This window comes from Zootermopsis nevadensis, unplaced genomic scaffold (assembly GCF_977971745.1).
Source record: "Zootermopsis nevadensis isolate Lab colony 2312 unplaced genomic scaffold, Znev_1.0 Znev_ptg000025l, whole genome shotgun sequence".
NCBI classification, from domain to species: domain Eukaryota; kingdom Metazoa; phylum Arthropoda; class Insecta; order Blattodea; family Termopsidae; genus Zootermopsis; species Zootermopsis nevadensis.
This window is the reverse complement of record NW_028259157.1, coordinates 10316574-10343672: the sequence shown is the minus strand read 5'-3', so window position 1 is coordinate 10343672 and position 27099 is coordinate 10316574. Positions and strand designations below refer to the sequence as shown.

The 27099-nt window shown below is 38.2% G+C and overlaps 1 protein-coding gene across 6 annotated transcripts; it reads left to right on the top strand.

Moving 5' to 3' along the window:
* Positions 1–108: 108 nt before the first annotated feature.
* On the top strand, positions 109–25981 carry su(sable) (suppressor of sable RNA-binding protein). 6 transcript variants are annotated; one of them, XM_087355820.1, is made up of 13 exons: positions 109–196; positions 11888–12365; positions 13432–13633; positions 13756–14075; positions 14583–14804; positions 15746–15995; positions 16520–16733; positions 17016–17237; positions 18377–18600; positions 18892–19136; positions 20423–20622; positions 20848–21457; positions 21594–25981. In XM_087355820.1, exons 2-13 carry the CDS (start codon positions 11889–11891, stop codon positions 22221–22223), a joined length of 3816 nt encoding a protein of 1271 aa, XP_087211946.1. In that variant the 5' UTR covers positions 109–196; position 11888; the 3' UTR covers positions 22224–25981. The 6 variants fall into 6 exon arrangements, with proteins under 6 accessions (XP_087211946.1, XP_087211945.1, XP_087211944.1 ...); XM_087355819.1 differs by lacking the exon at positions 109–196 and adding an exon at positions 495–884 and having other exon boundaries at positions 18892–19097; XM_087355818.1 differs by lacking the exon at positions 109–196 and adding an exon at positions 496–884.
* Positions 25982–27099: the final 1118 nt, after the last annotated feature.

The window sequence follows — 27099 nt, the reverse complement described above, 5'->3', positions numbered from 1 at the left end:
TTGGGGTATAATGTCATGCACATATGATTACGAGGCCCTGTTAGAGGCTAGCGTTCCATGCCTTGATTTTGAGGTCAAAAGAAAGTTAGTTACCTGGAAGTCCTGAAAAACTGAGAACGGAACGAGAAGATAATTAATGTCTGAATCACGCAGTTTGCACTTCTCAAAGAATGTTTGTGGATATATATTGATCTGTGTAAGTGATTAAACTATTTTCCCTTTTACCGATGTGATTAATGTTACGTTTCCTGAAGAAGGTATTTCTAAAAGATAAGTTAATCGTAGTGAGATGCGCATTGCATTTATAGAGCTTCATTTTATAATGAATTCCGTATATTGATTCCCTTGCAGTGCTGGATTTATTTCATTTACCGATTCTGATAAACTCTGTAAATTGGGAGTTTCGTTTCAGAGCACCGTTTCTGCGCACAGTTGCTTCGGGTTTTAGAGGGAACATTCAGAAGTCCCGTTCAGTCGTAACGTGGGAATGTATCGCCATGGGAGGGGGGAGAGATATCGTTGCCTGCCGTTTGCCATCAGAGCCATTCGTGTGCATGGAAAGACGTGAAACAGTTGAAGTCCGAGTCTTGTATCTATTGCACAGCCGTCTGGAAGCTCCGGAGGAATTTACATTCAACCACCACCACCTCATGAATTACGATGATTTTATTATTACTAATGCGTAGTCATATATCATCTTCCAATATTCTTTCAAAAAGCATTCATATAGTGGAAATATGCACAAATAAGTGATTTTTTTATAAACTCTTTGCACGAGATACCCAGTCTGTGTGGCTTGGTTTTTAACTACACAAAATGGCCCTCGAAATTGAAAGTGTGAATCCCCCATCGGCAATCCATCTCAAAGATGGAGATGAAAAAAGGTTTGCATTTTAACCAATGTTCCAGATATTAAAATAATTTTGGAACGTATTATTTTAATTTTAGCTGGGATGTTATGGATTGTAACTTCCTCATACCATTAAATTTGTAAACTTTAGTTTGGGGAGTTTATTGTTATTATAATTAGTATTATATTATTTATAATAGGTTTATTTATCAGAGGGCAGGTTGGTGGTAAAGCCCGAATCAAAAAAGATTAAGCGGAAAAGGTAACGACATATATACTTAACAGCGGTTACTTCGGTGATGAAGCCATTGTATATGTACTTGGTGGGAGCAATGAGTGACGCGGCAAAGCAGCCGCCATTTGTGTGCCAAGTCCTCACAACAGGGCTCTGCATGAAATGGCATAAACTGCTTTCCGCAGTTGATTCAAGCTTCTTCAGCCTGACATTTCATGCATGTATGGTTCATGGCTATTTATTTCTTCGTAGATATTTTTTATTTTATATACTGTATTTTCAACTTGTACTTTGTTATAAGTCAGACTGTATTGATTTTTTCATTAATTTTAACATTCTTGAAGCCTTTTTAGAGTACCGCTTTCTGGTGCAGGGATTCTGAGTTACGTAACAATGTACATAAGACTTGTTTGCTTGCTTTCACATACGATGCATGGAGAAACCGCCCCGACCATAGTATTGTGTTTGTGGCCGTGTTTTGGATTTTGTTAGAAATACGGTATTTTGTTGATCGACTGGCTACGTCACGACGTTGCCATGGAGTTTGTATCCTGGTAACGTTGCTACAACAAATTTGTGATAGCTACTACCCAGTCAAAAATATCGACCTCGTGTGAAGTTTCTGTAGCTGAGCTTTCGAAAGACGGTTGACGTCACTGGCCTATTTTTGTAGCATTTAATATGGTGTTGAATTTTTGATGTATTAATGCAGTTTAGAATTATACAGAATATAGTACTTTGGCTCTTGGATTTTTAAAATTAGTGTTGCATCAGGATGTAAAGCATTTTATAAATTTTCATATTTGTCAAGTGTTACAAATTTTAATGTTTGTAATCATAGTTTAAAATTCAGATTTAAACTGTAAAATATAGGATCCGGGGTAACTTCTAATTTATGCTGTCATCTGTATAGAAAATATAGCTTAAGTAGTAACAATATTTCGCATAAGACAAATTGGCACAAATTATACGGTTTGATTGTGACTGCGTGTTCATGTGTGTGTTCGCATTGTGCAATGTGATGTGTTGCCTCCTGATGGTACTAGTCAGATAAAAATCTTCGTCACACGTTTTATCGGAATCAAATTTTGTTTTATGGACGCACAGTTAATCTCCTGTTGCAAATTACGGATTTGTTAATTATTGTGTATAATTGTTGCTGCCTTAGTAGTAGGTTGCCAGAGTGACAAACACAAGTGCGAAAATATTGCATGCACTTTTGTGTTCGCTGTATTATAGTTTGACGTTTGGTTGGATTCGTTTGAATTGGGAAAGAAATTTGCCACGTTCAAAAACGGTATAAAAAATTGAAGACCGGGCGACCACATTTCCTGTTGTTATCTTTAAAGGTCGGATAACATGTTCATATATATTAAGTAAATAAGAATTTTATAAAAAAAGGCCTAGGAAGATTAGATAGCTGTAAAAATACGGGTGTTTTCAGAAACAAAAAGGAAACTATTTTTCTGCACGCCTCGCCTGTCGTAATTTCGAAACTCGCTAGGGGTGACCAAAGTTCGGTTTAATGCAATTCTTTCTCACAGAACAGTTCTTGCATTAATTTAGTTTGTTCTTGAAACGTAAACCACATTTCTTCGTGGTGGTGTACAGTAGATTCCCGGTTATCAGGGTATGTTGTAAAATATAATAATCGAGACCACCAGATTGTCCAAAATAAATAAACAAAAACAAATGTAACAAATATGTAAGTTTATATACAGACATACGCTGTTTAAATTCTTAAAAGATTTACGAATAACAAAGGATTTTATAAAATATTTAATACAGTGCACACCAACCATTTATTAAGGATTCCAGCAGATATTAAAAACGTTCTGTCTATTACAACAGATTTATAAAATTTAATTTTTAATTTTCGTTTAAAGCAGGTAGACCCCGGTTAATGCACCCCTGGATAATCGGAATCTACAGTGCTCCAAGTTTAGATTTCGTGGCTGCGTGAAACATTACAACAATGTGAACTTGCATGTACAGGAACACACAAACATTTTAATGATTGGAATACAAGTTTGCAAATTGCATTGTATCTTGCAGCCAAGATTACTTTGATTGATCCTATTGTTTTGGGGTGTGCTCAGGGGTTTACAACATTTTTAAAAATGTGTAAGTTGCCATCCATTGATACAGTAAGTGTTTTTTTAACGTAGTCTATACAGAAGGGTCATTCGGCAAAAATGTGTAACGAAAAAGTGGCAGGAAAATGTGTAAGATTCGTATCAACAAAGCGACAACAATGGTCAGCTTGCGTGCATTGTTATGTTACCTAGGAAACGTCATCTGTTTACTCGGCATTGTTGTGTTATATTACTGCCGTCAACAATCCACTTTCGTAACAAGATGGATGACATTGAAGATAACATTTCACTACTTTACATTACAGAGACGTAAATATAAATTAAATAGAGAGACGTATTTACGTCAAATTTTCCGGAACCGTGGTTCCACTGTAACTTTTTTGTGTGTCGTAAACGTATTTTTCAGCTCGTCGCTGCCGGTAATGTAGCTTGTAGCCAAAATGGCGCCGTATCCGAGGCTGGGAGAGCCAAGGTCTTTATGTTGATCGATGACTCATAAGTCACTTCCAAAGACTCTTCATTGTTCGGAATTTTTGGTTTATTAGTGAAGTATTTCTGACATCGTGCCGAACGAAATTATTTACATTAATCGGTGCTACAGGAAATTATAAAAGGGCTTCATCATACGTAAAATGAATTTTAGTGTAGGATTTCACGGGTCTGAAGACAACCATCTTAATTTTAGTGGATTTCAAATGACGCAGAAATTCGTTAATTTTATTTTGTTGGAAAATTAAGGATGAATCACAAATCGTAAAGAACTTTATAAAACTCCACGGGAAAAAGTGAAATTTAGTCAAGTCACTGTTTGAGTTCCTATGATTTTAAGTTCATAATCTACATAAAGCGTCTCTTGTAGGGAGTATCTTTTTTAAGTGTTTCTAAAAGGTCTTATGTAGGATTTCAAAAATGTTTGTCGGCACCTTTCGACAGTGTCGAACTGTTCCGGGTCATTTTTGTGCAAAGATTTCGCTGTTGCTATTAAAATTTTCTCTGAATGCGATATATTGAAACTAGTCAGTATACATCTCCCCGAATGTCAGTAATGTCGGTTTCGGATGCCAGTGCAAATATCGACTACAGTGATTAGGAGACCCACAATCACGGTCCGGGCCCGGAAGCCATCGGGCGGTGTTGCAACATTCTCCTTCGAAACCGGGAATAAATGACTCACCCAAGAGACAAATCCTCCCAGAGATATTTCGCACTGCTAAGAAATGGATTGTGTCTGCTTTACGTATAATATTTTTTTTTTTTGGGGGGGGGGGAGTTTTCGAAAGCTTCGTTTATGGTAGTGCCATGAGTATGACCGCGAAAATAATTTGTGTTTGTCCTGTCGTAGCTGTGGATCTTCGAAGGTACCTGAATCCTTGTAATGAAAATTGACGAAGGTCAACAATTTTTGCCTTTGTGTAGAACTCCCTAATTTCATACGAGCGCGCCTGAATTTACTAATCGTATCAGAAAAGATCTCCTTTGAATCTTAATTACTAGTCGGCAGTTTTAAATCCTTTGTGTATTTAACAAAGTTACAATTTAATTATGACATGCAGGTAAAGTGACAGAACCATTGAATCAGTATCGTGCAAATATTCTGACTTACACAAGTATTTAGATTGCGTCATGAATAAGGCTTGGAAGTTTTAGCTGCACGTACCACGAATTCTATTTTACCCACAGAGTTCATTTGTGGGTTTCGTATTCTTAGAATAAAGAGCGATTATTTCCCTAAATGCCATTAACCAGTACGTCTTTTGTAATGGTGAAGTGTTTTCTTTGCGGTACGGGCTGAATTTTTAAATATGGTTTAGACGAGCGTCGTTTTCAGAGGTTAAAATACTTCATGTTTTCAATTGCCATATAAGCTTATTGTTTGTTGTAACAATCCTACTCTTTCTGTGTAGCTTTGAATTTTATATATTGTTATCGTGATGTGGGTTTTTCCGATGTCTGCAAGCCATTGTTGTGTTTTTGGTCTGCAAGCCATTGTCGTTGTTTTGGTCTGCAAACCATTGTTGTGTTTTTGGTCTGCAAGCCATTGTTGTGTTTTTGGTCTGCAAGCCATTGTTGTGACAGTCGTGAATAATGTAAACTGGAAAAGCCGAGTTATTGTCAGGAAGCTTGTAAATAAGTAGGTCACATTTAAAACTTTCTCTCTGCTCTGCAGTTAAGTGTGAGTCAGTTGTAAAATTATTTTAGAGAACAGATAGGAGGTAAGATTATATACTAGGCCGCTGATCTCCCAAGACAAAATTCTACAGTGAACAAAGTTATTTCGGAGTTGAACATGATCGAATCTTGCCGTGCTATGTACCACGCTCAGTTATTGATTTATCAGAAACACGTCGTCGTCCAACCAGACTGTGTAAACATGTGACTGGATATTGCATAAAAACACGTGTCCCAGCTTTCAACAAAACCTTCAGGACGAATAAGTTATAAACTTTAATTTGTTCCGTTGTAGCACCGTTAAAAGAATTTTGAAGTGTAACCTCAGTGAGACCCTGGTATCAGAATCCGACAACGCCAAAGCCCGCCACCGGCCACCGGCCACCGGCCACGATCCTGAGCCAGCTGCATCCATTTGTCTTCCTTGCCAGCCCACTTCTCTTAAGATCCATCTTGATCTCCTTCTTGGTCTGCCCAGTGGTCGTTTTCCAGGATTCCCTACTAAATAATGTATGCACCCCATGCGAGCCACATGTCCAGCCCATCGGAGCCTCGTAGATTTCGCTTTCCTCAATCTTCTAGGTGGCCCCTCGTTCAATATTCTAAATTCCCCACTTTTCTTCGCTCCTAGATGGAAATATCTTCCTGTTCTCAAACGCGTTCTTCCTTCGAAGTAAGAGACCTTGTTTCACAACCATACAAGACAACCGGCAAAATTATTTTGTATATCCTGGTCTTCATTGTTTTGGACAGTAAACGAGATGATGATAGTTTTTGAACTGAGTAGGACAATCGATCCCTGAATGTATTCTGCTCGTTAATTTCGCCACGTGTCTCCGAGTGCAATGTCCTACCACGTGCATGGAATTCAATCGATTTCCGGAGATTGTAACATTTTCATTTACCAATGGCATTTTCAACTTCGTTAAGGTTCGGTTCCGGGATGAAGGGCTCTTTAAATGATCAGCTGCGTGAACGTTTAATGTCTCCATTTGTTTACGATCCCATTCTCGTCCAAGTGCTAAATGTGTTATATTTTGTGCAGTCGTAGAACCACGCATTTCAGATTAACATTGTCAAGCTACATTTTATTTATTTATTTATTTATTTATTTACCGGTCATTCTACTCTTTGGGCCTCTGTTTCGTATTGGTTTCGAATTCCGGCTGGGAGAAAAACTACTATTAAGTTTCTTTTTAAGTTTTCCTCTGTTCCTTGTACATATAAACAGTTGCAGATTATCACGAAATTAAGACGAGACCTTTCACTTTTCGTTTTCCAAGGGTAACACGGTTTCGTCCCCGGATTCTTGGTAGTTTTTATGAGAATCCTTCGACAAATCAAGAGAATCTCCTCAACCCTCAAAGTCAAATCAGTTCCAGCATTTGACCTTACGTAACCATTGTTTAACTGAGAAGTTAGTACCGTTTGTATGCTTTATGTGATAACAAAAAGCGATTCGAAACGTCTGTTGTGCAGATCGCGATGTGGAATCTGTCCTTGTACGTCACAATTCGTATTTAGCATTGCGTTCGATTTAATTATTTTTCGTAGGCTTCCGTGGTAAGCGATTGTAACTGATGTCTCTTATTATTTGTTTTATATAACGACGCTGTCAGTAACTAAGACTGTTTGGCGTCGAATGATAGGTTGATTAACGAATTGGAAAGGATATAGAAGCGATCGTGGCCTAACTTAATTTATGAAAATGACTGTGAAGTCTCGTGTAGAAATTGATTGACTTTTCATAGGTGCTTACTGTCTCCATCAACACCCTGATGATGGAGGCAGTAAGAATCTTCAAAACTCGCCGATGTAAGGTGCATGTCGTCCGTCATTTGCCTGGACGGACTACGGAAAAGCGCAGTCAAGGACACCGGTCTCCTGGCCCAGATTTGAAACCCAGCTGGCGTCCGATGTCGTCGACCTAATCGTCGCGTCTTCAATCGAACGCGACGGGGCGAGTCAAAGCGATATTATTTTCAAATTCGCATACCGTCGTGCGTTGTTTTAACCCGGATGCGACGAAATGACGAGGTGTTGAATGTTTTTGAACGTCGGTAGGAAACAGCTGTTGTAGTTCTGGTGATAAACACGGAAGTTGAATAGGAATTTTTGTCGAAAGCGATATTTGTTCTATTTCAGTCGATAGCGATATTTCGATATTTCTTCATTCGAGAGTCGTGTTACCTTTAATGATGCCACCGCTCGCTGTCTCTCAAGATATTCTTTTGTACGCCATAAGAACAATGTGAATCATGTCTTTTTTCCTTTAATGCGTGAAATATGAATTATTTCACTAGTAAGCTGATGCACAAATATTGTTGGGAAAGTTAGTTAAAATGATTCCTCCACTTTGGAAAGTTTTACGTCTTGAATCGCGTAGTAGTGAGCACACCGAGACCAAATTTAATTTCCTAACAAAGGTTGTCCAAAAAATGTTTGCCTTTCTATTGTGTATGTTAGTTTGACTCTTAGGTAGAATCACGTGACTGTGACAGTTCTTTTGACATGGAAGATGAAAGATCTGGGTTATTTGCTTAGCGATTTTATGTGAGGCTACTGATGGAGTAGAAACCGCTCATGCTCCACTTTGAAGTCGTGTGCACGAATCTGCTTAGAGAGTCTGTGAACTGCAATTGAAGCTCTGGTTTTACTTTGTTAACCGTTGTAGTAATTTTCGAACAATGTGTACGTGATTACAAAGATAATGCACGATTTTCGATTGTGAAACAAGGTTTATAACGTACAAGCAGCTGCTCGATTATTTGTCTCCGTACACTTAAAATTATCGTCGTCGGGGGTGGGGGTGGGGTGGGGGATTATTAATCGTGTTGCACTAAAACTTTAAAATTCAGGAATCTTTTCTTATACTGCAACCAAATGTTACCATTAATGTTGCACATAGGTGTAGTTTTTAATTTAACAATGTAATGTCTAAGAGGTTCATTGTTGATGTCCTGGCTGGCTGGAGGTGGCTAACAATGCGTTTTATCTGATCGGTTCTGCTGTGTTTCCGTGTGTGGAATGTCACTGAGTTAGGAAAGTAAGACAAGGCTTTTAATTTTTCGTTGTTGAGAGCGTTATTGGAATAACACGGCCACGTCCACTTAAAATGTCTTCATTGTTTCCCAAGTGGACCTAGTTTTTTTTACAGAGTATTTCTGAAATCGTATCAAAGTATTCTGTTGGGGAGGTAAATAAATTGAATCCAGCGTCGCTGTTTGCTGTCGGCATTAACTGAAGTACCCCTTCCGCCCCATCTAAACAAGGCTTCTAGTTTACAGACCGGTAGAGCAGTGACGGGTTTCCCCAAGAACGGTAACCCGTCTACTCGCAAAATCCAGAAATGTCAAACATTTTTATTTAAAATAATAATTATCCATTTTTGGCGTTTTAATTCCAGAGGCCGTTTTGTCGCCCATATTGAGCATTCGCAATTGGAATTTAGGTGGAGGACTACCCCTTGTTGGCTGTCCGTGACTTTACTCTCTTTCCTTAACTTGTAGACTTGTCATGTCGTGATGACAAGGGACCCACTTACCTCGGGAGACAGGAAATGCATAAATCAATGTCGGCTCAAAATATGTGAGGATAATATTAAAATGGATCTGAAGGAAGGATGATGAGAAGGTGTAAACTTAATTCATGTGGCTCAGAATAGGGACCTGTGGCAGGCTGAAGTGAACAGGGCGATAAACTTTGTTTCAACAAAGGGCGAGAAGTTTTCTTGGCTAGCTGAGCGATTATTAGCTTCTTGGTTGTAAAGTGTGAGTTTGTCCTGGAGGAAATCCATACTTTCTCGCTCCATAAGAACTAGGGCATTCTTGAGGTTGTTGAATGGAATTGTCCATGTGATAGATTCGTATTTATTTTTATAGTCACCTAAACCAGGTCTGTCGTTGTGAGACTGAATGCCCCACTGCGGAATCTTACAATGTAGTGGCATCATGTTCGCCGGGTTTTAGGAAAAAATCCAGCTCGAACATCTGCAGGGATCGACAATTTCGTGTTCCTTTCAGTTCACTTAAAGCTGATATCGAGATTGTGTAAAGCATTCCACGGCCATTTGCCGTGCCGACTGCCGAATGTACAGTAGACTCCCTATTATCAGGGTTGGTTAGAAGATAAATTTTTCAGGATACTGGAGACCCCCAGATAATACGAAAAAATTGAAGAAAAACACACGAATGTAAAAAAAAAATACGGAAGTTTATTTTCAGACGTGTGGTGTTTCAATTTTTAAAGTTTTAGTAATAACAGAAAGGATTTTATGTGCAATTTAATACAATGCATATCTACCATTAATTAAAAAGGATTCCGACAGATAGTAATAACGTTCAATTTTCATAAACTTCAGGTGATTTGTGGCAATACCGTAAATAATATGTCATTGTTTTGTTAATTCCTTTCTTATTGAACGTTCTGACTTTTAGAATAGTTTCTAAATTGATTTTTAATTTTCGTTTAAACCAGGTTGACCTTGGTTAATCCGCCATCGGATAATCGGGAATGTACTGTAATTGTAAGTTGGATTTAAAGGTAGAATCTACCACTGTACCTGGTTTGTAAACGCTCAGCATCTAAATTAATGCTTACGTGTTTCTTTACCATTAAAAATAAATGTTTTCAAAAGACTTATATAAACATTTCTGTTTTTATGGTCTCCCATTCAGAATATAAGCCTGTTATCAAATTTGTTTTTGTCAGTAATTTACATTAGGAAGAGACGGTAAATAAATTATTAAGATTTCATATTCTCACGGCGATGAATATAAATAAATTTGTAAAAAAAAAGCACAGGTAAACGGACATTGAGAAGTAACTAATATGCATAATGTGCGTTTGTCAGACAAATTGCACTAGGGGATGGAAGTAACTGGCGAATTTTACCGGTGGCCTGAGCGCCGTAGAACGGCTGATGCCCTGGTTGCTGAGCGGTAGAGATGCCGTCCGCTGTGCGGCGTTCAGCAGTCTTACATTAGAAGTACAAGTTTTCACTTGCAGCGTTGCGAATTGCAACAGAATCTGGCGTGAAACGTGCTTGTTAACCGTGCCTGGCTAATAGCGCGTTTTTCCTGGTTGGTTCTGATGTATGTATCACTGCAGAACAATGAAAGTGGACAGAAGACTGATTTTTCATTGTTCAGAGTTCTAGCTAGGCTTACATGGTTAACGTGAACTCTGCTCCTGTATTTATCGGAAATTTTAAGTTTTATTGTTTCATTTTGACGTAATTGTATGTATCGTAGAAAATACAGCATCACTGTAGTTCTGTGTAAGATCAACAGATGCAGTAGATTGAACAGAATTTACGTTCCATAGATCATTCATTGGGCCTAACCCAAGGATATGTCATAGAAAAACGATACTGTAGATTAAATACAAAGTTTTAGCAGATATTTACAGACATATCTGATATAATACAGTGTTACAGTGAAGTAATTACACCAAGGAATCAACACCAAAAACGAACTAACTCGATGGCTTACTGAACCCGAAGGTTCATCACCGAATTAACCAAAGCCCTCCACCGGACCCTGTCCTGGGCCACCAAAATCCAGTCGCCTTCAACTCCTATCTCCCATAGATCCCGCCTGAGATTATCCTCCCATCTACGTCTAGGTCTCCCCAGCAGTCTCTTCCCTTCAGGTTTGCCAACCAATACCAGGTGCACACCTCTTGCCCAATGCACGCTACATGCCACGCCCATCTCATTCTTCTCGACTTAATCACCCTGACAATTTTGGGGGAGGAGTACAGATTTTTAAGCTCGTCATTATGCAGTTTTCTCCATGCCCCATACTTTTCATCTCGAAGGCCCAAATATCCTCCAGCACCAATATTATGTGTATTTATAATAATTAAGTAAATTCTTCTGCTGTGTAGGAGTGGGATAAGAGATTCTCTTTAATTGCTGGGCTAAACAATTTTTATGTCTGATTTAAAGTTTTTATGTTGAATAATTTAAATGAAGCGTAGTAAACTGTTTTTTGATATTTGATGAGGTTAGTGTTTGGCTTTTGTAGGTTATGTCTGCATCTTCTATTTGTATTGTGTACATCTGAGTTTGTTTGAAAATTTTTCTTCTTATCCACAACAATGATAATAAGAATTTGCTGACTAGTCGGAGAATATTGAACTTCTTAAATAGTTCTCTAGAAGAGACCCCCCCCCCCTTTTAATGCCTGCCATTATTCTAATGATTTTCTTTTAGACATAAAATAATTTTGTTTTGTTTTTTGAATTTTCTCAGAATGTTGTTCCTTATGACATCATGGAATGGATGTAAGGAAAGTAGACTAATTTTAAAGTTTTGAAGTCTTTAATGCCCTTATAGCAAAATATCTGTAAATTAGTTTGGGGATATGTGTTTTCCAATTTAAGTTGTTGTCAATTTGTATGCCAAGAAATTGGTTGTTTTTACTTTTTCAGTTGTTTTATTGTCTAATATGTTCAGATTAGCACAAGTTTTGTTGTTGGTGTTGATCTGAAAGTGATGAATCTCTAGATTTATGGTTATGTATTTCTGTCCAGCATGATGGCTGGTGATCTAGAAGATGGAGAAATTGAAGATGGTGAGATACCTGATGAAGAGATGGCAAGCGGTGGAGAGGCAGTTGTGGACAATGAAGCTGACAGATCATCAGCTCCACCAAACGGTGGACCTAGATTGTTACCTGTACAAGATGACACTACAGTAACTGCAGAGAAACGTCAGGTTCCATCTTCAAAATTGAAACGATCAGTTACAAGTCGCACTGGCAGTGCGGTAAATCATAGACACGTTGATCGTTCGAAAGAGAATGTAGCGGATGATGACTGGGCGGGTGATGTTGAAAAAGCTATAAAGGCAGTGATGACAAGTACGGATAGTGGACATGAATTACATTCAGAAAAAAAAGCAAATGGCGGTGATATAGTGAAAGCTGAAGATGATGATGAAAGAAAGTTTCGACGAAAAAAGAGGAAAAAGAAGCACCGGGAAGATGATGATGATAGGAAGGAAGCCAAGGTAAACTTAAAAAAAAATATGATAAAATGTATTGTCGTTGCATTCCATCAACTAGTTAATGAAGTAACTAATTACTTGACGATGGCCGTCTTCTGGGTTATTGCACCATGTAGTCTGGTAGAAGTTTACATAGTGTCGGTAGGATATGTATGATATTAATATAAAAATACTAATGAACGAGAGAGATAGAGAGAGACGTATATGCATTGATGTAGAACTTCAGAATGTTTGCAAATATAAGAGAGGAAACTTCATTCATATTATGATATGAAATTTGAATAGACTTGGGAAGTATGCAGGAAATGACAGCAGTGGGGCGGCATGGTTTAAGACTGGAATCTGGAAGGTGTCCCATCCATGTGCGCTACATGTCCCGCCCATCTCTTGCCATGGTCGTGCCAAAGAGTCCGTCCTGGTCCGAGGCTTGGTCGTGTTCGTAACAATGCTTTTTTTTATGGTGAAAGGTTGTGAGCCTTACGCCCAACCCCCAACCTGGAGGACCAGGGTATCACTCTTACTCTGGCGCATCTCCTTAGACCTGTCCGGCTTGGGTGACCCTACCACGAGCCGAAGCTCCGGCCGGCATAGCCCTAAGGGTCATTTGAGCACGCAAGCCTCCTCACCCGGCAGATTGCCTTCGACAAGGTGGTGATACCTTCGAGAAGGTTGTTAGGGCAATTATCAACCAAAATGAACAGAGTCAGGAACCAGTAACTTGTAATATGTGGAATGAAAATGAGACGTGGGTGAACTGTGAATAGTTGTACAGTTACATTTGTCGCGGGTTTACAAGAATAAGGTTGATTACATATTTATGTAACTTGTTTGGAATTTACGAGGGAAGGGAAATGAGAAGCTTCTAATCTGTCTTTGGATATGTCCTGACTGCACCGGGTGTAGTTTGATGTTGCGTTACATGACGAGCTACTTTATGGTGAAGTTGTTTTACCTAGAATGTATTTTATTATTATTATTATTATTATTTATTATTAACCGCAAATGGGTTTTACCCGGTGGTAGTATTGATGTTATGATACAAAGAATGACTCCTCGTGGCGCGTTACAGAAACGGAAACGGAGTCACGGCTCTTCAAAGGAGGGTGTGATGGAACAGGCTGCGGATGTGGGGCAGGTTGCCGCGAGTGACCATGATGAGGAAGATGATGATGAAATGTTGTTTGTTCGGGGTGCATCACCGATCATGCACAGTGGGTATAGCCCTCCCACTCACGGTTACCATGATGAACCATTTGGTTATATGGAATCAGGTGAGTTAGTCTCTGCTTTGCTTTCTTTTATGTGATGTGTGTCAGTACTTTGATACATTAATGTGCCTTTGAAATTGTATCTAAGGGACTTTAATGAAGTTAATATATTTCGTTATTTTCAGGTGGACCTTTTGAAGATCCTTATGATTCATATTGTGATGACTCAGACTATGAAAGGGAAGATTTTGTACGGCCTTGCCGCGGAGATGAAGAAGGTCCCAAAAGAGGTGGTCGCGGAGCAAAGCGGCGACAGCAAGGCCGTGGAGGTGGCAGAGGCCTTCAGAACAAGCGGCAGCAAAGTGGGCGTAAGGAGGCGGCAGGTAGCAAGGCAAAAAGGATTGGCAACAAACGGCAGCAGCAGAGGACAGCCATGCTAATGCAAGACCCAAGGCAGGGTCCTGACTCCATATGTATGTTTTACATGCAAGGGAAATGCCAGAAGGTGTGCGTTAGTTAGTACTTTAATGTGTTACTTTAGTAAGCTGAGCAGGATTGACTTAATGCTGTGTTCAGTGGGTGCCTGGTTAGGGTCTTAGCGAGGATAGTACTGTCTTCTTCTTCTATGGCTCTCCGGTCCGTATTCGGTCCACGGCCTCCTCAATTCTATTCTTTCGTTCGGTCCTCTGTTAGGTCCGTCTGTCGGAGGCTTTCATCGAGGTTTCGAAACATCTTCCTTTTTACGGTGCGAGGTTGTTGGCCTTGAGACCGACCCTCAACCTGGAGGACCAGGGTACCTGTCTTAGTCAGACTTCTCCCCCTCGACCAACCTGGCTTCAATAATTTCTTTAGCCCTATTTATTGTTCATATATAGCCTACCATTTCACGTTTGATACGGCATAATCTCTGATGTTGATACTATATAATTCACCATATATGATTTTATAAATGTGCGTAAATCTGATTATGTTATAATTTGAAATTCTAGCTACATACAATTCTTGTCTGCAGGGTGATGAATGTCCGTATTCTCATGATGCCCTGCCTCCTCGAAAAATGGAGTTGTGCAAATTCTATCTTATGGATTGCTGTGCTAAGAAAGACAAGTGTTTGTACATGCATTCTGATTTCCCATGCAAGTTCTACCACACTGGTCTTAAGTGTTTTGCTGGTGAACGATGTAAGTTCAGCCATGGTACGCTCACGGAGACGCTGAAAGCTGTTCTGCTGAAGGTGAGTAAATTTTCACAGTGACGATAATTGTTGTTTGGTTATAAGTTAGTTGGGTTTCAGTAGTGATAGCATGCTCTGAAGTACCAAGTCGTACTCGTTCTTTGTTCTACCTATAATTTTTTGGAGGTTGTCTTCTGTAGATGAACAGTTTAATATATTTATCTGTAAGGCTGCAAGAGTTTTTGTATTTTCTCTCATTATATGTTTCCATATGGAGTTTACATGCCTCTTACTTACTCTCTAATCCAGTGGTCCCCAATCTTTTTGTGCCTACAGACACATTTGAGAGTTTATGAGATCGTGGCGGGCACCAACCAATTAACAAAGCCAAATTTTCTTTTCTCTGCACAAATAAGATATGGACACCAAATAATACGCAAAACAACATGACGTTTAATGATACAAGAAACCATGCAATCAAAAATACGTAATTTTATAAGTACAATTATTATTACTCAAGTGGGAAGTTAGCGTGATGTTTGGCGCTGCATTTCATCAGCCAGTTTTTCAAATTTGGGAGTGTAGGATGATGTTGCTGCTCGCAAACAATCATCAAGATGGGCATCAGTAAGTCGAGATCTGCGCTTTGATTGTATAATGTTCATGGTTGAACGGCCTTCATTATTCAGTATAACCTCTTTCCGTAACAACGCGGGCACCCAAAAAAAGCCTTGGCGGGTGTCATGGAGCCCGCGGGCACCGCGTTAGGGACCACTGCTCTAATCATTGTTACTGATTAACTCCTAAATTAAACAAGATGGTTATATATGTATTGTTTGCATCCACCATTTTATAATTTTTATTCAGACATGTATCTGCATACAGATGATTATTTTACTTGTTATTTATAGTCATTTTAATTTTCAGTCTGGTTCTGAGTATATAACAGCTGTTGTTTGGCTGAAATCTGTAATCTTTATATTTGAAATATTGTGTTGCAGCATCTGGAGACTGCACCCAAAGAGATTCTTGGGGATTTTCCTCGCTTGAGTCGTGAGGGTGCAGCTGCAATGGTGTATAATAAAAAGAACCGCGGTAACAAAGGGGCGTTACCAGGAAACAAGAAGATTCCATCTCTGTTTGAGATTGAAGTCCCCATACCAGCTCAACTTCTCGCAGCGAATATGCACGGGGAAGAGGAGAGGTCGCCTGTTAGACGGACCACACCGATGCCTGAGTCGGACAATGAAGGTACATAAGTCTTATGGATCTGTGACCAAAAAACTGTACTCTAAGGAGGGAAACATTGTGCAAGTGAAGTTTAATTTTGAACCTACTCCAGACTTTTAAAATGCTGTACTTTCCCCAAAGTTCTGTTTATGAAACGGCAGAATGATCATTCACACAAAAACATATACAAGTTAAAACTTACTCTCTTAACGTTGTTACAGAATCTCACAAATCTTGATATGCTTCTAGGTTACATTTCTTTATGAAAATTTTTTAATTTGGATTTTTATTAGAACTTTTTTCAAATGTATATTTATTATTTGTTTAAAAATTTAAAGATATAAATGTAGGATACAATAAATAATCTTGGGTCTTGAAATTCAGAATTAATTTTTTAGGTTACGTATGTACCATTTTACATTTTTAACTTTATTAGTCTCATATTTCACTTATGTTACTGATATCTTAGGTTATGCACCCTTTTTGGTTACATGGAAATTATAATGTACCTGAATTAGAAATAAATTTGTATCTCCTTGGAACAGATCAGGATGGATGTCGGACACCAATGCCATCGTCTCCCAAAATGGAAACGCACAACTTAGCTAAGGACTTCTCTGGTAGAGCTAGTAATCATCATTGGGATGTTGATAATGGTGAACCTGGAGACTCGGGTGATGAACTTCGGCACCCTAGGTTATTTCATGGAGGGACAGATGTGAACAGAGAACCTAGTGAAGAGCGGGAGTTGTCAAGAAGGTGAGGTTTAATTCTTTATTCTTAATCTTTTAAAGAAGTTAATTTCTGAGAATACTGCGATTTTACAATAACGATAATGCCAGGTGTCTTAAATTCAGAAATAATGTAAATTCCCCGGTCGAGCTTAATGATTAAACAGATTTTTAGAGGAAGTCCAAGATGGATAGCTCTTTGCAGTTTCACAGTGCTGCTGGAGATGGATTATAACTGAAAGAACTTAAGGAACTAAAAATTTCTTATGTACCCCAAGTTTAGTGATACGTAATCTTTCGTGGCACCTAGGACTATTCCTAACTACGAGGACCGAGATTTCTCAGAACAACTGCAGCAGTTGAAGATGCGCTTCTACCAGGAAACATTGAGTAATGCAGATGACGCCGGTGGTAGTGTAGGAGTACGACACCAACATCGTCACCGTCATCGTCGTAGCAAAAATAAGACGACGACTGACGGCGAACAACAGGCTGGTGTAAGGAGCAAGCTGAACCTCCATTATCTTGCAGGGTAAGTTCAGGGAATGTAAATTTTGAACTTTTTTTTAGACATTTGTTGTGCTAATTAAGGGTGTAATCAAAATGTTCAGATATGTTAACAAGGGATTAAACTATTGTGACGTAGGTTGGTTCTTATGCCCTTTATTGTCAACCCTTGCTGTTTGGAGTCTGCTAACTTGAATACTATCTGACAAAAACTTTTCACACGCTCAACACTTCGCTGTCTTGCTGCCACCGTGCCCTCCGGCGGCTCACACACAACTCGCTAGGTCACACTCGGCTGCGCCCAGGAGTGTGACTTTGTTTATAATCCCCCCCCCCCCAAGATGTTGAAAGATCCAGACCAGGCAGCCTGGAAGTCAGGCGGCCCCTCCCCTCCAGCGCGAGTCCGCGGCACTCATGGCGACACGTCACACTATAAAGAAACTCCAGATTAGTGAGCATGTTGAAGACGGCGCAAAAATGAAGGGACAGAGACACTGGTGGAAGGTTAATGCCAGATATCATTTATCCAAGATGTGAAAAGGAGCTTCTGAACCCATATTTCTATGAACTTTTGTAGTGACCATAATTGCGTGGGTGTGAAACTTGGTCCTAAATTTGGGAGATGTTGAGGGTATGTAAGAAAGAAATGCTGAATGGAAAATTGTAAATGAGAGGATGGGGTGGAAGATTATATAGCAAGTAGCTTAACACTTTATCCATTTTATCCAGTATTATTGAAAGGATTTTATTGAACCCACATGTAACGCACATGGTAGGTACAAGAAATACATATAAAAAAGTGTTTGGAAATCTTTACGGAAAGTTTTGTCGAGCACATACACAAAACTCGTGGCATAAGCAAGAAATGTTTAAAATATGCATTTTTGAAAATTAGTTAGTGTAGATGTGTACTAGATCTGAATGATGCCCACTGATTTCTTTACAGGATGATAAACCATCCTGCACTTTGAAAAACACAAAATAAATATATATATAATGACTAAAACAGTTGTAAAAATATATTTTAACGTTTTTAGTGGAATGCAGTTTCAGCACATTATGATGTTACATAAATAAACAAGAAACAAATGTATAAATAGATGAATGAATGAATGAATAATGGTGTTAAAATTGTTTTAGACATTCATTGTGTGCTTCTGACAGTTACTCACCAGCGCCCGTAACAGATGCCGATGATCGGGCGTTGCCTTCTCGAGCGCAGGACGGTAAAGCAATTACTGTGGAATCGGTGGAGTTGGCAGATGATGAAGGAAAGCTAGAGATAGATGACCAGTGTGAAGAGGATGACAATGAAGATGGTGATGGTACTCCGCCATTGTCTTCCACAGTTGTACAAGAGAACAACAAGAAAGAGCAACTTGACGCAGGTGAGCAATTGAAGAATGCCTATTAAACATAGTTATATTATTTGTATTGCCTTGTATATTATAAAAGTCTGATATCTTTAATTAAACAAATATTGTAGAAAATGGCTGTCTTCTGGGTTGTTGTGCTGTGCAGTGGTCATCACCATGATGATTAAGGCAGCAAGCACGTCTGAAACATCAGTTAACTTCTGCTAGACTACACGATGCAATAAATAAGAAGACAACCATTTTCATACTCATCACTGTGAGAATCTGAAAACTCGGGTATTATTGAAATTTGAATATGTGCAGATCACAACAGCAACTGTGGCACAGAGACAGGGGGGCTTCCACATAACCTACCAAAGAAGCAGCGAGAGCTGTTTTTGAGAATCCAGCAACAGCAACGTGAGGCTGCAGACTCAAGCAGTCAGGACCAGAGTGGAGAGGAAGATGGCAAAGATGAGAATGTTGAACAACAGCAAGAAGAGAAGTGGTACTCGAGTGATGAGGAGGAGGCAAGTCTGGCAGATGTTCTCAGGAACCTTTCCAAGCAGGTACTCTAATGTCACATGGCTCAGAATCATGCGCATTATGGTCAGCCCATACATTTTGCTTACTTGGGGATGATGACTGCTTCTTTCAATTCAGAAAGATCCAAGAAATCAAACCAACTAGGAGCACGGTTGAATGAACAGTGCGAATTTATTTCAAATGTGATAAGAGCATTATTATTAAAAATGAAGAAGAGATGACTAATTTTGACTGCCTGTTATGAAGAACCTTCGCTCTGGATTAATAGAACATAGTATTGGCAGTCATTGAAGTTTCTTCTTCTTCTATGGCTCTCCGGTCCGTATTCGGTCCATGGCCTCCTCAATTCTCCTCTTCCGTTCAGTCCTCTGTTAGGTCCGTCTGTCTGAGGCTTTGATTGAGGTTTCAAAATATCTTACTTTTTATGGTGCAAGGTTGTTAGCCTTGCGACCAACCCCCAACCTGGAGGACCAGGGTACCTTTCCCCCTCGACCAATCTGGCTAGGGAGGCCCTACCAGTAGCTATGCTACCGCCAGCCACGACAAGGTGCAGGTACCATTAGGTGGGGAGTCATTAAAGTTTATTAACCAGTATTAATTTTAGTGTATGTTGAAGACATGGACTACTGTTTTATGTGAAAATTACAATTTTATATCAGAAAAAATGGTTCCTTTATTTATTAACAGATTTGTATAAATTTTCATACATTTACATGCCTTGTTACAGATCTGATTATTTGTAATGTAAGTCTCAGAATTGGGATATAATGATCATGCTAGAAATTTTGGTAATATCTTTATTGTCCGTAACTTTGTGATTTTTGCCCCTTTTCATCGAAGTTAATACACTACACTAAGAATAGCTTTGGTAGTTACCAATATGTGGCAAGTTAATAACACAGTCTTCAGGTGAATGGATGGATGGATTACATGGATCCTGATACTCAGGACGTGGAACAAGTAGATATAATACAGTACAACACACTTAGAAAATACAGATGGCAACACCATAGGTTCACAGATAGAATGATCAACCTGTACATAGTTACACTGTACATAACAGTTTTACACATGACATATTTAGAAAAGGTTAATAATATAAACCAGTATAAGTATTGAGCTTACCAATGTTTATGGGTCTTTGCTGCCTCCATTATCAGGGTGATGATTGTTCTGATGATGGAGGAAAGTAATGGAGGTAAACTTCTACCAGACTACATGGTGCTACAACCCAGAAGACAGCCATCTTCAGACTCTTCGCCACGAAAGCCCCAAATCCTACTAATTTCTAAATTTTGTTTGGTTGCAGCAACAGCAGTCAGCTTCTCCCCCGGAAGCCAGTACGACTCCACCCCTTCCTCCTACCACCACCACTCCACCTTTTGATAGTATCAAACTATCTGCTATTGACATCAGTGAGTCTGTCAGCAAATTACTGTCGAGCATCCGAAACCAGCAGAGTACCAGTGCAGCCAGTGTGACACAAACTGCAGAAAACAGTGACTCACGGTATGTAACTAAATATTTGGTATTTAACCCTTTGAAACTGAAGCTCACTTCTAAAAAATATTTAAATCCTGTTTACAGTGAGAATCATACAAAACCCATAAATAGACTGTGGGGAAAATTAGTAAAATTAATTTATTGATATAGGTATGCAATATTACAAAAATTCCCCGGTTATGTTATTTGTCATACAATACTTAACTTGAATTCACTGCTCGCTCTCTTCAGGACAACACAGTCATCTCTTGCAGTGGCGCCACCATCCCAAGCCAGAGATCCACGGCTCGTGTCACGTGACCCACGTAATAGAAGTTCCAACACTACTCCTGTATCTGTGTTGTCTCCGAGCACATATGACAACTCACGTCATGACCCTCGAACTTCTAAACGGGCAGACTCTTCGGAAGAGAAAAATGATTTACGTCGCACTAGTATCTATAGTTCTGCCATAACGTCGTCAAACGCTGCGTCTACGAGTATCACGCACGGTCAGTTGGAGGGTGGGAGTGATGTTGATTTGAGAGGTTTTCACAGTAAACAGCAACAGCCAAGCACTGGATTTGAGTCTGGGACAGATGTGGATTTAAGACAGAACATACTTGTGAGAGGTTCATCTTCACCCTATAGTTATGGTGACACTGACCTTAGAGGGACGAGTGGTGATGTGGACTTGAGAGGAATGCTAGGTCTTCCATTTAAGCCTGTACCTATGCATACACCTGCGACAGAAATAGATGCATCACTAACAAGCCATCCACCCATCCCTTACAAGGTTGTGGCGATCACAATACCGCGGCCTGACTACTCGGGGTTGAAACTGAATACATCAGACCCACAGGTAAGGAAGAAATTTATTGAATATTGAAACCACTAGAATTTGTTGCTTTGAATGAAAAAGTCACAGTCAGAAAGCTGTGCATCTCAGTTCTTTGTTTTCTGTCCAGTCTAATGAGCGGAGATTATGTGTTTTATAGGTTCGGAATGATCCAAGATTACGTAGGCTGTTCAAGGTGTCTGTTAGTTCTGTGGACAGTCCTGCATCTCCACCTCCGCCACCGCCGCCACCACCACCACCACCTCCTCCACCACCATTACTTCCCCCTAAGCAATCACCATCTGCTGCAGCAAGGAGTGATCCACGGCGCCGCACCAGTGCAGTGATTCCCCATTCTTCTTCATGTACCCGATTGCAGGAAGCAACGCCGGTGTATTCTGAAATAATGCCCCCAAACCCTATGAGCTTGTTGCATGTTACTGGCATGCCAGCTCTTCTTCCATCCTTGCCACCAGCACTTTCATATGATCCGAGACTTCCTAGGAACCCAAGAAATGCACCTGGAATCCTTGGTCCTGCTCCATTACCACTTAACTACTGCCCAAATACCCCAAGGTTTGAGGACCTTGACGAAGGTAACAGCAATGGTTCGGACACAGATCTGAGGATGTTCTATGGAAACAATGCTCCCACATGGGAGCAACAGTTACCACAGTCACAAAACCAGCGTTTGCACCGGAACAGAAATTGGCGGAATATTAGACGTAGTCACCAAAGGTACCAATCACAGCAGCAGGAGCAACAACGGTCTTTCACACCTCCTCTGTGAAGAGACACCACAAATGAGAGAACAGAATAAAAAGATAAGTAACGCAAAGTGCGCAATTGTGCCAAACTGTGTGCCTCATATGGGGTAATATAGTGGACATTATGGGAGAAATCCCTAAAATTTATACAGTGAGTTGAAAATGTATGCGAAAATGGAGGATGTCTTATGATACTTTATATAAGTGATTTTACAGCGAATAATATTTTATCTCAAACCAAGGAATGTTGGTTAATTCTGCCAGAGTGAGGAAAGTATATTACTGTAAACAGCAAAGAATATGAGCGATTTAATTTTTTTAGTGAAGTTTATATCTATAGACAACACGTAACTTAGCTAGCTTCCTTTGTCACTTTGGATAGAAGATATAAATTTCATAGTCATTGATCTCAATCATGTACTGGTGCCAATGAGCTGGAAAAGTTAATTTAGTGGTTTTCTCTTTTGTCGATTTCATTCACATTTCTTGAAACTCTATAGAACTAACACGTTCACAACCAAAACATTACTTCCATGTTCTATCACGATGATGTTATTTGAGCTTTTCTGTTACAACTGTATGTGAAAGAGAAGACGGACAACAGAAAGTATTTTATCAGTCTCTGTTAAATTTTGAATGCATATCTGTCTCAAAAAGTCTACAGGATAACAAATGTTTAGTGTTATAATTAAAGTGAATTGAGAGGTGTTCTGAGTGTAATACAGGGTCATGCCAGTATTTTGGCACACGGAAAATGTGTAATTAAAAGAGTTTATTGTACCAAATTTTCAAAATTATATGTCAACTTAAAAAAAGGTGTAGGTACAAGAGTTTATTTTACCAAATTTTCAAAATTATATGTCAACTTCGGAAAATGTGTAGTTAAAAGAGTTTATTTTACCAAATTTTCAAAATTAAATGTCAACTTCAGAAAATGTGTAGTTAAAAGAGTTTATTTTACCAAATTTTCAAAATTATATGTCAACTTGAGATGGATGCTGAAGACTGGGAGTAGTTGTAGTTAAAGGTGAAGTGAAAAGCTGATGAAATGGTCTGGCATAGCATGCAGAATTTCCTTTAGTTTTCATGATGTGTTGTGTGTGTGTGTGGAAAAATGCTTATATATTGGGTGATCACAGAATTTCTTCTGGGTTTTATAATTACATAGCTTTGCAGTTTCAGTAAAACCTTGCTAATTTCAATTTCTTGTACCTTAACTTTACAGACTGGTGTACAACTAACTTCTCTGTAAATACAAAAACTCTTTTTGAACGGTTATGCTGTTCTTAGCAAATTAATGGTGTTTGCCATTTGTAGTTGACAGATGTGGGAGGAAAACTTGTCCAAAAGAAAAATATTTGTTCTTATACTAGATAACATTTTCTTGTATTTTCTGTTAAATCAAAGCAATTAAATGCCTTCTTCTTTTACTTCTTTATTGAGAACTTAAGTTTTAGGTGTCAAATGAATATTATTTCTGTAACTGTTTTCTTTATGGTTTGCACATTTTTGTGGCTGGAAGTACAGACTGATTGATGATGATACACAACTCGTGAGTTGCATGTGGTTAAATGCAGATATTCAGAATTATTTTATGGAACACATTGAAAATTATGATTTCATTAACCTAATCACTAATGTGTGACAGAAATTAATTTGTTTATTAAATAAAGCATAAAGGTATCATTAATAATAATTTTGTAATAAGGATATTAATTACCACATATTAATCAGGGAGTTGGGTCAGGAAATGAAAAATATTTTGTAAATTTAAAATGACTATCAATTCAATATCTGTTTTATTGTCATTTTGCTTTACTTTAATATTTCTGATTTTTACTAATGACACTTCCTTAATAACCTGCTTTTACATATTGAATATTTAAAAGTGCTAGATACTGTATAATTTGATCTATTATCAAGCCTGACTAGTGGTCATTTTGTTTTGTAAAAAATTGCTCAGGCGGAAACACAGGGTGTATTAATGTTTCATTACATGCTTTCTGAGGTCACCTTTTCAAATATCCATTCCACAAAATCTGAATACTTTCAAATACCTGCAATGTAAAGTGTAACCTGTAAATGCTTCTTAACAGGGCAAAATGTAAAACATGGAAGTAGTAATACAGGTATTAAGGATTCAATGTGCCATTAAAATAACTTGTGGAGTTAACTTTTTAATAAAAAATGAAATAGTTTTGCAACTGGTCATTTGTTTCATTATGAGTTTAGCTATTGCAGAATATGAAGCATACTGCATAATGAACCAGAATTCACCAGGTAACTGCCATGTTTATTTTAATATCTTTATGCACATATTAACCAAATCCTCCAAAAAAATACATTCTGCAAGCAAATATCATTGTAGAAAATCGTATGAAAATTGTTAGATGTACAGCTAATTAAGTTTCTCAATTTACTTAAACAAATATTTTTTTTAGATATATTGCTTAGTCATTGGGTCTAAAATGCCTGAAGACAGTTCTTGAAATTCAGTGAATTTTGTTTACTATATTTCTTGTTTTGCACATTTTTCTTTGATATGATTGATCAATTTTGATGCATTGTCTGTTGGGTCCTAAAATTTACCAGTGTACTGTGTACTTTCTACAGTTTTTGTATAAGTAAAATGTTGAATGATGGCAGAAAGTGGGTATGTACTGCGCTGATTTTACGTTGAAAATTTGTAGCATCTACAGTTTGTCTAAAATTATTATATATTTTTCCCTTTGCCACATCGAAGTTTGATAAATGAGGTCTTGACACCTTTCAGTTGCTAGCAGTAACTTTTATATGGAAAGAGTTTCCTTAACTTTCATCCACATGCTGTAGCTTCCAGCTGACCATGTGTCACAGTAGCACACCACTAAACCGTTAACACCAGAGTTAAATTTGGCTGGCACCTCCTTAGTATAGGGGTATAAATCCCCTGTTTGCATACCATAAAGATTATTTTGGTTGTTTATTTTCAGTTCGGTCACACACATTGTGAAGACATATACAGTAATACACGTATTTAACAAAATACAAGTGTGTTACTAAAACTTAGATTTCTTGTTTTATATGGAGGTTCTTATTCCTGTGTAATTCATAATATCAAGGTTTTATTTATGTGCCTCTCACTATTGATTTGAAAGTTTAGTAAGTTTATGTTCTTTTTTTTGTGCACTTAAATGAATATAAATTTAATCAGAAATTAAATTGCTGTTATAAGGGAAGAGAGTGGAATCATATAAGTAGTAGCATTAATCCCTGGAAGAAATTTTACAGATATCAATTATGTGTAAAGAATGTAAATGAATATATATTTTGAATACATATTTAATAACCCATGGAGTTCTTTTCCTTAAAAATGCAAAATGGAAATAGTTCAGCTTGGTTGTGAGAGTGTTATTTAATTTTGGGTTGATAAAAACTACTGCTCCTGCTACTACTACTACTACTACTGCTATTACCACCACCAACACCACCATCACTGCTGCTGCTGCTGTTAATATCATTATTATTGTAAAGAACTGAATTTAATTATAATTATGTTAAAGAGTGTCTATAGAAAGTATTATTGATTTATTTTATTATAGGAATGAATGTTGCTTAAAATCATTTATTGTATATTATGTTGGTAAACTTGAGCAAAATTATATAAAGGAATGCATATGTTTATTAAGCTATGCTGTATATTCACAATTATGACACATTATAGACCTCTTTATACATGTACATAATAGAAACAGACTCTTACAAACATTTTTTAAAGAATAAATTGTACATGTAAATGTGATGTGATACATCTTTGTTATCCCTGTACTGGAGTGGTCCACTCTTATCCTTCCAAACACTCAAAAGGCTAATTTTATATCTTTGATTTACTGGCCCTTATCACAAATGTTTCTAAATTCAATGGAACATTACTGTGGCACCAAAATATTTAAAAATTAATTATGTATTATTAATAATGTACTGTACTGTAACACCACAGAGAAAGAAGTTGGACAAATTATAAGGCAAAGCCCAAATGTCAGACATACTTAATTTGCACATGTGAATGTTCATTATTCACAGAAAAGCATATTATTATGGTAGCACTTGGTGTTCACTTTGTCTTGTAACTGGACAAGACCCTGGTTCAGATTCTTTGACTAAATTTCTGCTTAGGACACCTGGCTGAAGATTGTGTCAAGAAATAATCATTAATATTTGTCATGGGACGATAAGTTTCCTGAGCTGAGGGGTAAAAATGTAACAAGTTGGAGTTGGCTGTGATTGAGGTGGGGGCTAGCTTATGTGAACTTTTGAACTGTAGAACAAATGTAAGATTTTAATTCAGAGCACTGAGAAGTCAACAATAATTCAAGTCATTTTGCAAAATACCCTTGTCTGGCTGCTAAAACAAATATTTTAGTATGTAATAGTAACAATCACATATTAATAATCAAATAATGATTTTTCACTACTATCAATAGCCATTTTAGGGTATCAAGGCATAGAAATAAGCTTTAGTTTTCTGATTTGTACAGAGTAACCTGGGTGTCTGCCATTCATAATAACCTGGTATGTGCTGGATAAGTTGTGCCTTTAAGTAGGTATGCCATAATGTGTGCTCATCATGAAACAGGGTTACAAATTCAGGAGGATGAAATGGGTGGGGCATGGGAGAGTAGAGAAATGTGTACAAAATTTTGGTTGGAAAGCATGAATAGAAGAGACAATCCAGAAGACCTACATGAGAAAGTTATATGAAAACAGATCTTAGGGAAATAGGGTTGGAGGAAGTGAACTGAATTCATTTGGCACAGGGACCCACAGTTGGTAATGCTCGAGTCTGACTAGTAGTGTGCTACCAGTCCACGACGATAATGAAAATACAAATATTTGCTTTTTAACGCAACATCTGTATAT